This window comes from Anolis sagrei, chromosome 2 (genome assembly GCF_037176765.1).
Source record: "Anolis sagrei isolate rAnoSag1 chromosome 2, rAnoSag1.mat, whole genome shotgun sequence".
NCBI lineage: Eukaryota > Metazoa > Chordata > Lepidosauria > Squamata > Dactyloidae > Anolis > Anolis sagrei.
Window position 1 is genome coordinate 253,370,153 of NC_090022.1, and position 15,294 is coordinate 253,385,446.

At 40.7% G+C, this 15,294-nt stretch overlaps 1 protein-coding gene across 3 annotated transcripts in view; it reads right to left on the reverse strand.

Annotated features, from left to right (window-relative positions):
* RHOBTB3 (Rho related BTB domain containing 3) overlaps positions 1–5,607 on the reverse strand; it is a 32,155-nt gene extending 26,548 nt beyond the window's left edge. For all 3 annotated transcript variants that reach the window (XM_067464535.1, XM_067464536.1, XM_067464534.1), the window contains exons 1-2: positions 5,094–5,607; positions 4,686–4,911 (exon numbers count right to left, since the gene is read on the reverse strand). In XM_067464535.1, coding sequence (XP_067320636.1) covers positions 4,686–4,911; positions 5,094–5,095 — 228 coding nt within the window. In that variant the 5' untranslated portion in view covers positions 5,096–5,607. The remainder of the gene's footprint in view (positions 1–4,685; positions 4,912–5,093) is intronic.
* Positions 5,608–15,294: the final 9,687 nt, after the last annotated feature.

Genomic DNA, 15,294 nt, shown 5'->3' on the forward strand with positions numbered 1-15,294 from the left:
CCTCCTCCTCGTCTTGCCTTTTTCACTTATAGGGAATGGAGAAAGAATTGGGGAGGAATTGAAGAGGAAATGCTGGAGGAAAAGGATAACATCAGATGAGACCGAATGTCAGCTAAGCGAAGGTCAGATAAATGAGACTCAGGCATGTAGCCGGGGGGGGGGGCTTGAGGGGCTTCAGCCCCCCCCCCCCCCCCGAAATTCTCATGGTGGTTCGCGAAAAGGCCTTACTGGTGCATTATTTAAACTGTTATGTTTATTTATATCATGATCTGATCACCATACTCAATATATCCCATATGCATGGGGGTATTGGGGTAACGATACAAAAGGTTTGCTAGCGTAGACCCTCTTTCACTCAGACTCAGCCCCCCCCCCCCCCCCCCCCGAATCGAAATCCTGGCTATGGGTCTGATGAGACTCTACTGTATGTAAAATACATTTTAAACTTCACCTTCAGCTACTTTGTCACCTATGTTTACAGATGGGGGGCATAAATGCATTGACACAGTAACTAAATGAAGCATAGTTGGGAAGTTAACAAGCAAATATAACTTTGAATCCAACTTTCTCAGTTCTGGGACCAACATTCAATTTATGGGAGTTCTGAATACTTTTGAGAGCTGCAATTATTGAGAAATTATGTATAAGAAAATATATGTAGCAAAATTGCTTTTCATTTGAGCTTAGTGAGAGCAAGAGCAGTAACTTGGCAGGCATGGTGCTAAAATAAATTCAAAAGCTAAGCACTTTACTTTTAAAAAATTCTCTTTTTTCTACAGTGTAATGGAAATGTGTGATTGAATGTAATTTGCACTAACTTCTTCTCTTAAGCATAACTTCTCCTGGTGCTAATAGCAATCATTATTTTTAAAAGCTCTTCTTTGATCAAGATCAGTAAACACTTGCAATCAAAACTGGGGGGGAAACTGTTGGAATCCTGATATATGAAACATGTTATTGAAATATATTATGTCTCAACTTTCATTTAGAATTTGATGAACAAACTGCTAACCATAATATTCTAGAAAGGCACTTGATGTCTTTGTCTCTCGGAAACAACAGATGAATATTCTAGCTCACCCCTGCCTACACTTTTCTATCATAGTAGAATGCACTTTCCAGAATTGTCTTTGCTAGCACCATGTTATTTTTAAAGTTTGTATTACTACGCTTGAGGAATGACAATCATTTCTCTATTCTTAATAAGCAGAGGCAACCTGCAATTTTACAACAGCTTTTGTGGGCTTGCTTTCCCAGTGGCATTCTGTAAATATCACTGCTAGAGGATGAAATCTCAATCCAGCATCCTTGCATTACATAACATACAGTTATTATCAGCTGATGAAAGGCTTTAATAGTCTATTATGAATTGACTGCTCTTCTCGTTTTTCAGTTTGTGAAATACCAATCCAAGGGACTGCTGAAACAGCAGAATTTGAAATCAGATCCTAGAATCCTAAGCATTGTTGAACAAAAATTAGAATAAGATCACTTTGGGGTTTTCAGAAATAAGGGAAATAATATCGAATGGGATTAAAGAGAAAAGTGAGTTCAAGAGACCACATGAAGAAAGTTTATGAACTGAAGAATCAGGAGCCAGGACAGAGATAAACCAAACATTTTTTTAAAAAATGATTTGGTAAAGATTTTAATCCACAGGCATATATCTGTACATTATTTGCATCTCCATTCTTAATAACAGTCAGTGGCTCATTTGGAAGACATAAATGATGAAGACAGGTGTTTCCAGGCATTATTTCATCTACCCCAGACATTCACACATGAGGGCATGTTCTTATATAGCCAAAACAGCATCATCCACATACAAGAGAGAAAGAACTAGAGTCTGCAGTATGAAAATATCTCACTCAGAAGTAATCCAAGGAGGGTTGGGCATGCTGAGTAGCCATGAAATGCTAACTGGTAGGAGCAGAAAATAAGGTGCATTGAAGAACAGAACACCCACCAAGTGAACAGAGGTGAAGGAGTAGAGAGCTGAACTGGAATGTTTTTCACACTTTTTGCCTTGACTTCTGATGATAGTATTAGATTAAGGGCCCTTCCACACTGCTCTATATCCCAGAATATCAAGGCAGAAAATCCCACAATATCTGCTTTGAACTGGATTATCTGAGTCCAGACTCAGATAATGTGGGATTTTCTGCCTTTATATCCTGGGATAAAGGGATGTGTAGAAGGGCCCTCAGAAACAAACCTGGCAATGTCTTTTAAAAGAAGCTCTTCTTACCCTGAGTACTTGGAGTGATTGATCCTGATCTTGTACAACAACAAACATCCCACTTCCTCTGCACATACTTTTGTTCCACCTGTACTGATATTTTTAAAACTGCTCATTTTTACAGTCACTACTGACAATGACTTAGGACCCTTCCACACGGCCATATAACCCAGAATATCAAGGTTGATAACCCACAATATCTGCTTTAAACTGGGTCATCTGAGTCCACATTGCCATATAATCCAGTTCAATCTGGATTTTATACAGCTGTGTGGAAGGAGGCTGAATTAAAAGTTTCTGGAGCCCATAAATAACATACTGCAAAAGCACCGTAACTCCAAAGAAAACTGACTATCTAGAGCCACTTTTCATCAAATTAGTTGACTATCTCAAATCTAGTGAAGAATATCAAGTTTCTAACACAAAACAAAAAGCAGGAGTTCATTGTCTTGACATTCTATAATGAAATCTATGAGTTCTTCACAATCACCCAGATGATATGATGCACAGAACAAAACTTGGTTCAAGGCGAAGTCGCTTTTGTGCATGGCAGGCACATGCTGGGAATCAAAGTGACTTTTCCCATCTTGTGCACCAGTTCCTAGACAATTGCATTTTCTGAATTAAGATTTCAACATTGAATTACAAGGAAAATATAATTTTGCCTCTCACAACCAGTGTAATTGTAGTAATGGCACAAAAGAATGTCACACGGTAAATAAAGAACATTCTGAAAACAGGGGAATTCCAGACAGGAAACAATCAGGGCCAACTAACACCTCCCAACGAAGGATTCCCTCAGACAGGAAGCAGCCAAGCTTTAAAGCTGCAAGACTATTCAATGCTGATCAAGGTGGCCAATTGCAACATTCACACCTATCTCAAACAGACAAAAGTTATTTCTCCCACCCTGGACATTCCACAGATATATAAACATCACTTGCTTCGTTTCCAACAGACCTCATAACCTCTGAGGATGCCTGTCATAGATATGGGCAAAACGTCAGGAGGGAATGCTTCTTGAACATGGTCATACAGCCTGAAAACTCACTAGTGATTCCAGCCATGAAAGCCTTCAGCAACACATTCACACAAGAATAGTTGCACTATTGGGCTTGTGACAAATTAAATCTCTTCTTACTCAACACATATATCCTTTTATGTAGTTAAAAAGTCCAATCATTTAAGTCACATTTTTCTTCCTTTATCCTCCAAATATTGTGCACCTATACTATACAACATTCTTCTGGTATGTGTTCAAAAAGCTATGTTTCAGCAACACAATTAGCACACAATTCTCCCATTTCATAGAAATCTAATAGACACTGAAAACCTTAATTTAGTACTTCAAATTAAAACTCTGGGGGCATTATTTTTCAGCTGTCAGGTACCAATTTATAATGCACCTTAAAATCAGAGACAAGAAGAGAAATATCTCACCCACTTGGATGAGGCTGCCAATGCCATCTCAAATCATTGATGGATTTCTACAGAACCACAACCTTCAACCTTTTCAGATCTAAACTTTAACTATGTATATTTGTCATTCTCCTCATCTTTCTCTTCACTCAGTTCACCTTGATCTCATTACACACAAAAATATCCTCCCACCAATGGTGGTGATGATAGTCGTGAAGCTCAGGTATGCATGAAAACATCTGTAAATGAAAATGTTATGGAACATCTGTATGTCATTGAACATCGACAAGTGGAAATGTTGCACACACAAAAATGGGGGAGGGGGCATTAAAAAACAGATCTGTAAATCATTTACTCAAACAATTATAATTTGTCCAGTTTTGCCAATTTTAACTAGGTCCTGCTGACTAATAGGAGTAGCAGTAGCAGACATTTTAGTTTAAGAGCAAAAAGAAATAACACAATGTATGAGCTTTACAAAACTTTGGCATCGTGCAAATGTCAATAATATTCCAAGATAAGTTTAACATATCTTTTAACATTGTTAAACTAGCTATACTTTCAGTTTTAGCAGAAACAAAACAATAAGTCAATAGTCTACATGTTCTTATAATCTAGGAAATATTTTTATATAACAGTGCCTGAAATCATGCATCTTATTGGACTGCAATATCATCACCACTGAATTTGCTGGCTAGGATTGCTGGTAGATGCAGTCAAATAACATCTGGAGGATCACATGATTCCCACCCTGGCATGAAGAAACAACAGATGATGGCTGTTTTCTCTTGAATATTCCACAATATTCTAATAAATTGCTTATTTACTTGATTGAGCAAGTGTACAAAACATATAATAGCAATTTCTACTCTTCTGCCAGGTCAGTATTGCAACAAGCTTACCATGTTGATTTGATTAAGGCTACAATCCTAAACACTCGTACTTACAAAGCAGTAAGTCCCATGAGACTTACTACTGAGTAATATGTTTACAATTGGTCTCTTAGCTTCCTACTACAGTTTCTTACCCAAAGAGGACAGTCATGTACCACCAATCTGACATTTCCAAACACACAGGCTTGATATTCAGTGAATGCAGGATTTCTAACGTAGTTAGCAGAGTTTAGCAACAAACTGCTGTCGGTCTCTGAAACCAGAGCACTCCTCCCAAGATAGGTCCAGATCAGACTTCTCTGCTGATCATCCTCAGGAAAGCCACCTCTTTCATTTCCAAAGGCTACAATGCGAACAGACCTATAAATAAACAATTAAAAATAAATAAATCCTCTGGAATCAAACATGTATTATGACAATATTAGTAAAAAATGAGAAGAAGCAGAACAAATTATCATTTCAAACCATAATAAAACTATTGTCTTCAAAACAGACTTCCCCCCAGATCTGAAATCTTGAAGAGTAAATAATGGCCCACATACATGGTCTCAAATCCCAAAGCAGGAGAGGAAGGTGGCTAGGGATCCTGCAAAAGCTGCTTGCATTATAAATCCAAAGCCTCTTGGGTTTATTCTTCCTCCATTTCCTGAAGCTGATTCATTTGTCCACTTGGAGACACAGTGGCTTGGGAGGGGGGCCTTTCCGTCAATGCCCAGTCCAGCAATCCTGTTCTCTGCAAGTCAAAACAAGGCTCAGTTCTGTGACAACAGCCTGCTGCTGCTGCTACTGCTGCTGAAGGTGAAATCAGCACATCCACTCAGCAGCTAGCTCCTGGCTTCGAGCTCAGCCATTGCCTCGTGACGTCAGTAAACCCTACCAACAAAGGGTATTAACACCCGCAAAGGGAAGAGAGACTCGGCATTTCTGCAGAGCCAACACAATACGGTCAGATCAGCAGAGAGAGAAACAAAATGTGGCTCTGGGAATAGCAGCATCCCACGAACTGAAGGAGCCTACGTGGTACACTGCTGCTAGTGTGGAAAAGATACAAAAATACATGAGCTCACTGCCAGCCAATCCACTTCCAGTCATTCCCAGAGGAAGGGAGCCAAGCAGTCCTAACTGGCAGGGCAAAGATGTCAACATTGTAGAAAGAAGTGTCCCCAATTTGAAAAATTGCCTTTCAGGCCTTGATTTGCACAATAAATCTGCTGCTTTCCAAAGAGCTTGTAAAAATACTTTGGAGCCCACATCCGGCTCTTTTATTATTAACAGGAAGATTTAGACAACTCATACATTTGGCTGTAAATTAAAATAAAGCACTTAAAAAAAGTTAAATGTTCTATATAGTAAAAACATTTATTCAGTTAGATTTTTTTCACTTAAAATATAGAAAAGAGAAAAAATAATCATTTCTGCTTCTAGGGTCACAAATATGAATCAAAAGGAACAAATTCCTGCAAAAAATGGAAATATTTATAGATGATGTATGCTATAAAAACTGATAAATACGGAGACATGACATAGAAAGAAAAATGCCAGCCTACATTTTAAAAAATTCTTACAATTGCATGTACAATGTAAAATTGTTTTAGATTGTGTATGAAGTACTGTAATTGTTTTCAAAAATAAATACAACATTCATTTGGGCTGCACTCTTAAGCATGCCTACATAGGAGTAATGAGCACAGAATTTAACAATACACTTTTAAGCAGATTCCTCCAGATCACAAAAAGCTGCTAAACCAGAAAAACCTCAATTCTGAGGCTGCTGTAGAGAAACATGAGCATCATCTGCTTTACTGTTGCATGAGTGCATGTGCCTTCAAGTTGTCTTTCAACTCATGATGACCCCATAAATATAATTGGCAAGAAATGCTCAAGATGTAGTTTTGCCAGTTCCTTCCCCTGAAATGTAGCCTACAGAACCTGGTATTCATTCACATCCAAGTACTAACCAGGACTTGTTTAGCTTTCAAGGTCAGGTGGTTAAAATGCATTTAAAAACACAAAGGTTTTTTTAAAAAATGGCATTATGCTAAATGTCCTTTGACCAGATGCTAGCCTCTGGTTTTATTTTCTCGTGTCAGGGCAGCCAGTCAATTATATTACATTTCTAACAGAACAAAGCAAACAAACAGAGAAAATACAAAATGTGTGAGTTTGGTAATTGATTAAATGTCCTTTGACCAGTATCTGGCCATTTGGAGTGCTTCTGGTGTTGCTGCAAGAAGGTCCTCCATGGTGCATGTGGCTGGGCTCAGGTTGCATTGCAGCAGGTGGTCTATGGTTTGCTCCTCTCCGCACTCGCATGTCGAGGATTCCACTTTGTAGCCCCATTTCTGAAGGTTGGCTCTGCATCTTGTGGTGCCAGAGCGCAGTTTGTTCAGCGCCTTCCAAGTCGCCCAGTCCTCTGTGTGCCCAGGGGGGAGTTTCTCATTTGGTATCAGCCATTGGTTGAGGTTCTGGGTTTGAGCATGCCACTTTTGGACTCTCGCTTGCTGAGGTGTTCCAGCTAGTGTCTCTGTAGATCTTAGAAAACTATGTCTGGATTTAAGTCGTTGACATGCTGGCTGATACCCAAACAGGGGATGGGCTGGAGATGTCTCTGCCTTGGTCCTTTCACTATTGGCTGCCACTTCCCGGCGGATGTCAGGTGGTGCGATACTGGCTAGACAGTGTAATTTCTCCAGTGGTGTAGGGCGCAGACACCCCGTGATAATGCGGCATGTCTCATTAAGAGCCACATCCACTGTTTTAGCGTGGTGAGATGTGTTCCACACTGGGCATGCATACTCAGCAGCAGAGTAGCACAGCGCAAGGGCAGATGTCTTCACTGTATCTGGTTGTGATCCCCAGGTTGTGCCAGTCAGCTTTTATATGATATTGTTTCTAGCACCCACTTTTTGCTTGATGTTCAGGCAATGCTTCTTGTAGGTAAGAGCACGGTCCCGAGTGACTCCCAGGTATTTGGGTGCGCTGCAATGCTCCAGTGGGATTCCTTCCCAGGTGATCTTCAGAGCTCGGGATGCTTCTCTGTTCTTGAGATGAAAGGCACATGTCTGTGTTTTAGATGGGTTGGGGATCGGCTGGTTTTCCCTGTAATAGGCAGTAAGAGCACCTAGAGCTTTGGAAAGCTTCTGTTCTACCATCTCAAAGCTCCCTGCTTGAGCAGTAATGGCACGATCATCAGCATAGATTAAACTCTCTGTCCCTTCTGGCAGTGGCTGGTCATTTGTGTAGATGTTGAACATGGATGGAGCAAGCACACTCCCCTGAGGTAGGCCGTTCTTCTGTTTCCGCCATCTGCTTCTCTGGCCCTGGAACTCAACAAAAAAAGCTCCTGTTTTGTAGCAGGTTTCCTATGAGGCGGATGAAGTGGTAGTCCTTTGTGATATTATACATTTTTCTCAGGAGGAGGCGGTGGTTCACAGTATCATAGGCTGCTGACAGGTCTATGAAGACAGCTCCTGTGATCTGCTGCCTTTCAAAGCCATCTTCTATGTGCTGAGTCAGGTTCAACACTTGTGATGTGCAGCTTTTGCCTTTTCTGAAGCCAGCTTGCTGTGGGATCAGACATGGGTCTATTTTTTCCGTAATTCTATGCAAAATAAGTCTCTCCAGAACTTTGTAGAGGTGGCACAACAGGGAGATTGGTCTGTAGCTTTTTGGGTCATTATGGTCTTTGCCTGGCTTCAAGATGGCGATGACTCTTGCTTTCCTCCAAATTTTGGGGATCTGACAGGATGCAGTGCAGTTGTTCATCAGCTCCAGCAGCCAGCATGTCTATGTCCTACACCACTGGAGAAATTATGCCTCTGGTGTCGCTATGCAAAGGTGCTCCATTGTGCATATGGCAGGACTCAGTTTGCATTGTAGCAGGTGGTCTGTGGTTTGCTGTTCTCCACACTCACCACTTTGTAGCCCCATTTCTTAAGGTTAATTCTGCATCTCGTGGTGCCAGAACTCAACCTGTTCAGCACCTTCCAGGTCACCCTGTGCCCAGCAGGGAGTTTCTCATCCAGTCTCAGTCACTGCTTAAGGTGCTGGGTTGTAACCTGCCACTTTTGGATTCTCACTTGCTGAGGTGTTCCTGGGAGTATCTCCTGATCTTAGGAAGCTGTTTCTTGATTTAAGCCGTTGGCATGCTGTCTGATATCTGAACAGAGGATGGGCTGGAGATGTCACTGCCTTGGTCCTTTCATTATTGGCTGCTAGTTCCTGACAGATGTCAGGTGCTGCAATACCAGCTAAACAGTATAATTTCTCCAGTGGTGTAGGACATAGACCTCCTGTGATAATGTGGCATGGGTCATTAAGAGCCACCTCCACTGTTTTAACGTGGTCTGATATATTCCACACTGGGCATGCGTATTCAGCGGCAGAGTAGCAAAGCACAAGGGCAGATGTCTTCACTGTCTCTGGTTGTGACCCCCAGGTTGTGCCAGTCAGCTTTTGTATGATATTATTTCTATCACCCACTTTTTGCTTGATATTCAAGCAGTGCTCCTTATAAGTCAGAGCATGGTCTAGAGTGACTCCGAGGCATTTTGGTATGCTGCAATGCTCCAGTGGGATTCCTTCCCAGGTAATCCTTAGAGTTTGAGATGTTTGTCTGTTCTTAAGATGAAAAGAACACTTCTGCATATTAGATGGATTAGGAATCAGCTGGATTCCCCTGTAATAGACAGTAAGAACACCTAAAGCTTCAGAGAGCTTCTGTTCAACCATTTCAAAGCTCCCTGCTTGAGCAGTGATGGCACAATCATCAGTGTAAATTAAACTCTGTTCCTTCTGGCAGTGGCTGGTCATTTGTGTAAATGTTAAACATTGATGGAGCAAGCATGCTTCCCTGAGGCAAGTCGTTCTTCTGTTTTCACTACCTGCTTCTCTGGCCCTGGAACTCAACAAAAAAGCTCCTGTTTTGTAGCAGACTTCCTACGAAGCGGGTGAAGTCGTAGTCCTTTGTGATATTATAATTTTTTCTCAGGAGGTTATGATTTAAAGCATCATATGCTAGTGACAGGTCTATGAAGACAGTTCCTGTAATCTGTTGCCTTTCAAAACTATCTTCTATGGGCTGAGTCAGGTACAGGCCTTGTGATATGCAGCTTTTGCCTTTCCTGAAACAAGCTTGCTGTGGCTCTGCTGCCTTAATAAATGTAATGGGGTATTTGGAACCCTCTTTACTGCACGATCATATTCTGATATAATAAAAAGACAAGATATTTATAATAAATATTTTTGTTCATGCTTGGAGCAAATCATACTGCCACCTTAAAATAAATACAGCTTCCCTGATACTGGAAATGTGGAATCCATAGTATCTACAGAAACATTAGGAAAAGGAAGTGAGAGAAAGAGGTCAGATAGTGAGAAGTAGTCATTAAATTCCATTTAATTAATTGGGACTTACTTCTGAGTAGACATGATTAGAATTGCATTGTTAGGCATTCTTTTGAAAATAATCTGCTTAGAAAAATATAAATTTAATGTGCCATGTGTATATTTCTAAAAAAATAAGGATAGTATCTCAAAAATAAATCATAATCACAACCAACCATAATGAATTAAAGTCTGTTTTTCTGTGGGATACAGAGAATCATTGAGGGACATACTTTACTTCTGTGACTGAATATAATGTAGCAAGTTATGCACTATTTCTATTCCTGTAGGCTTCATACTGGATCCAAGAACTAGAAAAGCACAAGTGAAATCAATCTCTGAGTGCATATCATGTATCATTTTCTATCATCCAACGACTTGAACTCTGCAATGCATTACAATTATGAATATTCATGAATGTATTGACTAAAAAGAATCATATTTAGAAGTAGCTATTCAATTTTAGAGCTTATTTTACATTGTAATGGTGTGCCATCAAGTTGTTTTTTACTTACAGTATGTTAATTTCTGTTAACTCTAAAGGCACCCTATCACAAAATTTCATAGGCTTTTGCCTTCTTCTGAGGCTTGAGAGAGTATGATTTGCTCTAGGTAACCAAAATATTTTCTATGACTGAAGATGGATTTGAACCCTGATCTCCACACTCATAGTCCAACACTCAAACCACTATACCATCTGGCTGTCTACAGAGGTATCAAAGAGGTATACATGAAGAACACTGGGGACTATCTTTTTGTTTTTAATTGGAGGTGGGAGACTCAAACCGGACCATCAAAGATTGTCAGTGGATTTCAAATGCTAATAGACTGTGGACAAAAACACTCAGGGCCCTTCCAGACAGGCCCTGTATCCCAGGATCTGGTCTCAGGTTTTCTGTTTATCCCAGATTTTCTGGTAGTGTAGACTCATATAATCCAGTTTAAAGCAGGAAACCTGGGAGCGGATCCTGGGATATAGGGCCTATCTGGATGAGCCCTCAGAAAACGGATGGAGACAGCAATGGAAGGAGGCAACATTTTGTTAAAGGCCTGTATATCTGATAAAAAAGCAGCAAATGTTTCCAATCATGGAAAGCAAAGGGGAAAATCAATTGGATAGTTACAGCTACTTCCACGCCTGTAGCCAGGATTTTGATTCGGGGCTGAGTTTGGTTGGGGGGGGGGGGGGGGCTGAGTCTGAGTGAGAGAGGATCTACCCTAGAAACCTTTTGTATCATTACCCCAATACCCCCATGAATATGAGCTATATTGAGCATGGTGATCAGATCATTATATGAATAAACATAACAGTTTTAAAAATGTACCAGTAAGGCCTTCTTGCGGACCACCCTGAGAATTTGGGGGGAGGCTGAAGCCCCTCAAGCCCCCCCCCCCCTCCAGCTACATGCCTGGCTGCTTCCTAGGCCTCTGGTCAGGACTTGGACATAGGCAGCGCTCCACTTTTGTAGGGATTCAAGGTGCAGTCCTCCTATATAAGTGGAAATACTGTGGCTATCTCTAGGCCACCCAAAGCATAATGACACACACACATAGCATGCTGGAAGGATTAGTGGTGCCCACCCTCACACATACATTCTTTTACACATACACTAGCAGGGGGAAAGGAATGGCATAAGATGGGGAGAGAGAGAGGAAGGTTGGCAGTATGTGGGTATCTAGGTTGGACAAGAGAAGGGCCGCCTCCATAAAATGATCTATCACAGCCTCTTTCTGCTGCCACCCTATTCCACTTTCTCTGTCTGACTTGGAAACTTGAATGTAACCCACCCTCCCTCCTTGTTCTTATCTGCCCCATCCATTGCCCCCTGCCCAAGTGAGCAAGGGAATATGCAAGGAATGCACATGTTTATCCTCCCACCTTGTGCTTCAGATCTCTTTCCCTTCCTTACTATGCAAGCAAATGAATGTGTGAGGACCTGTCCTCCCTCCACATGCTCCCACTTCCCCTTCCTTCCCACCTGTTTGCTCGCTCACAGAAGTGAGGGGATTAATGAGGGGCCTCACAAATGCTCAATTTGTCTTCATGTTTCCCTGTCCCTTCTCCTGCCTACCCCCCAGTGCAAGTACATGTATGAGAGATTACATGTGCAGCCAGATATGGGGCCCCCACCAGTTTGATCCCCCCCCCCCCCAGCGACTGAAGATTTTGACTGCTGAACACAACTCAAGATAGAAAAAACTTGGCTGTGGTATCAAGCCTTTGGGACAGTGCAGTAAGGTAGCAAAAAGAATTTTGCTCTGTTGATTTGAAATGGCTTAAACAATTGATTTTAAAAGTGGAGATGACTAGTTTTAATGCTTATGTGTGTTTATAATTTATTGTATGTTCCAGCATTGAATGTTTGCCATATATATGTTGTGCCCTGCCCTGAGTCCCCTGCGGGGTGAGAAGGGCAGAATATAAATGTTTTAAATAAATAAATAAATAAATAAATAGTGTTATCCAAGTCCCTATTAAAATGGTGTAGGATAATAGTGGAGGCAGCAGCAGATACTAACAAAATAATAATCAGATCTATGAAGCTTACGCCTGCAAATCTGGGGTTTTGATGCTACAGATACAGAGGTCCGCACACTATTGATAGGAAAACAGGACAAATTATTTTAAAGGGGGATTGGAATTTTCATGGATGAAACTACCAGCAGCAATAAATATTCCATCCAGAATCCATTTCTGTGGAATATGAGCAGGAAGGTACTATTGCACTCTTGTCGTGCTTTTGAGGGTCCCATATACAAATCATTGACCATTATGTGAGCATTGAAAGCTGGTCTACATGTACTTTGGGTCTTACTTATAATATTTCCTTTTATATTCATAATATCAACTTGAAAAGAAGGCTCAAAGAACAGATGGACACAACTCCATTGTGCCAAGGTTCAGCAGCTGAGGAAAGGTCTTCCCTGAATCCTGACTGCCATTGCTGTGGTCTCTAAGGGAGAAAACATCTGCTGGATTTATGCGTTTTAGCTTATTAGATTACAAGCTTGAAGGCAGAGAACCATCAAATTAATAATTGTACACTGCTCATATAAAGCACCATATACACCGATAGTGCTACATAAATAAATAAATAAATAATGGCCACACTTGATTTAAACATGTGTGCTTTTAAGCTGCTGCCATAGTTTGTTATGGATGCTTGTGCAAGATGCATTTCTGGATATCTCTCTTAACTTCATAAGAATATACATTGGACCCACACCTTCTTACCTTTGAGGAAGACTTATAATGGTATTACACTGAAAAGAATTTTAGAAGCCAAAAATCAATATGCTTTTATCAGACGTTGCCAAAAATTACTCAGCTTTCTTTCAGACAAAATTATTGCATATAATGCATCCTGGCTATCGGATTCAAATCCTAGCTTATTCACAAACCTTGTGTAATTCTAACTACTGCCTTTCACAAGAATTTTGTGAAGACAAAAACATGGAGTGTATATAATACTTTTGGCTTGAGGAGATGAATAAACTCACAGTTAATATATATATTGTTGAGTAAAACATAATGCCTCACAGAAATCAATGAATTCATTGGCATTTTAGGATTTCTCACATAGGCAGAAAAGGTATATTTTATCGAATTCTACTGAATTCAGTTATAATTAATTCTGAATAGACATGCTTAGAGAATTAAATAGACATTATTTAAATGTCAGAAATAAATAAATAAATAAATAGAGAACCAGTGTGGTGTCACAATCTGAGCACTGGACTATGACTCCAGAAATCAGGGTTAAATCTCTTCTCAATCATAGAAACCAACTGGGTCACCTTGAGCAAGTCACACTCTCATCCTCAGAGGAAGGCAAAGGCAAACTCCCTTGGAATAAATCTTGCCAAGAAAATCATTGAATTAATATTAAATCAATATGCTTGGCTGGGTCAGCTGGGGTTATTAAGAGTTGTAATCCAATAACTTCTGGAGAACAGCACAATTTTCAATCCTTCTGTAAATGCACTATGATTTCACAGTCAAACTCACAAGGTAAGCAACTAGAAGTTGATGTCTGGCTGTGTCGTCAGCCACTGTGGTTCTAGAAACAAACTTAACAGAATCAAGGCTAGCATCTGCCATAAAAGTACAAGAATTGCCAATTTATTAATGCCCTGTCTGAGCTTAGTCTCTTCCATACATAGCAAAGTAAATCCTTGGCCCATCTAATCACCATTCTGGTAGATAAGGAAGCAGCTGATGGCATGAGTAGTCGCCTCATGTGACCCATGCAAAAATACTTAAATCTTAAGTTTCATAAGTTCTGCAGTCCCTTCAGGAAAAGGTGCAAAGGATTGTTCCTGCTTAGTCTTAGACCTAAGTTCTGGAACCCCTTCAGCATTGCCAATAGATACCTAATGGATAGAAGCAAAACCTAAGGACTTTTCTACCTGCTTCAAAGAAACACACAGAAACGTGTTCAGGAAAGTAATCCTCTTCATCTGAAGATAGTTCTCTGTCCTCGCTATTTGAGATCTCTGGAAAGGCAGTATCTACCACAGAAGTTATTGCAGACATTGAGAGAGAACCGGGGGGGGGGGGGGGGGGATCACAGCTCCTGAGAAAAGTAGAGAATTTTGAAGATTTCTGCTTTCTGGTCTGCTTTCAATGGGTTATTTATTTATTTATTTACTATATTTATAGCCCGCTTTCCCCAGCCATACAGCAACTCAAGGTGGGTTACAGGTTGGCACCGTTCAATGCCATACATTCATAAAAGAGTAATTAAAAACAAGCAACATAACAATATAAAAACATATATAAAAGCCAATAAAACATATTCTGGCCACTAGAGGACCTGTGAGCAATGAAAGCTCTCCAACAGACTTTTGTTGTTTTTTTCGGTGGCTTCTAGAGCGGATGTCACTTTTGTCCTATTCCCCAAGTCCCAGGTGCTCACTTCTGGGGAAAAGGAATGTCCCTCAAGAAAGAGGGGGAAGGAAGCAGGGATGTCAGTAGCACTCACTTTTTTGACTGAAGTCATGTTCCCCAGCTTCTTGTGTGCCTTTGGCAACACCAACCATGAAGTCGCATTCACCAGGCTTCTCATGTGATCTTCCGCCATGGCTTGAACAACTGCAGGATCCAATTTCCCTGTGGGAATAGTTTGATCTGATCTTTAAGTGCACCCCCCTAAGACACTTACCCCATTTCACAGTCAATCTCTGACTCCTGGGATTTCGAAACTGCATTCATGATCCATCATAACTTACTGAGGTTAGCATTTCCCATTAAGATGGAAGGAAAAGAATTCCAGACAAAGAAATATTCCAAGAATGGAACAAATGGCCCAAGGTCTTCCCCTAAATAGCCAGAAAAGGTGAACAGCCAAAGTGCTG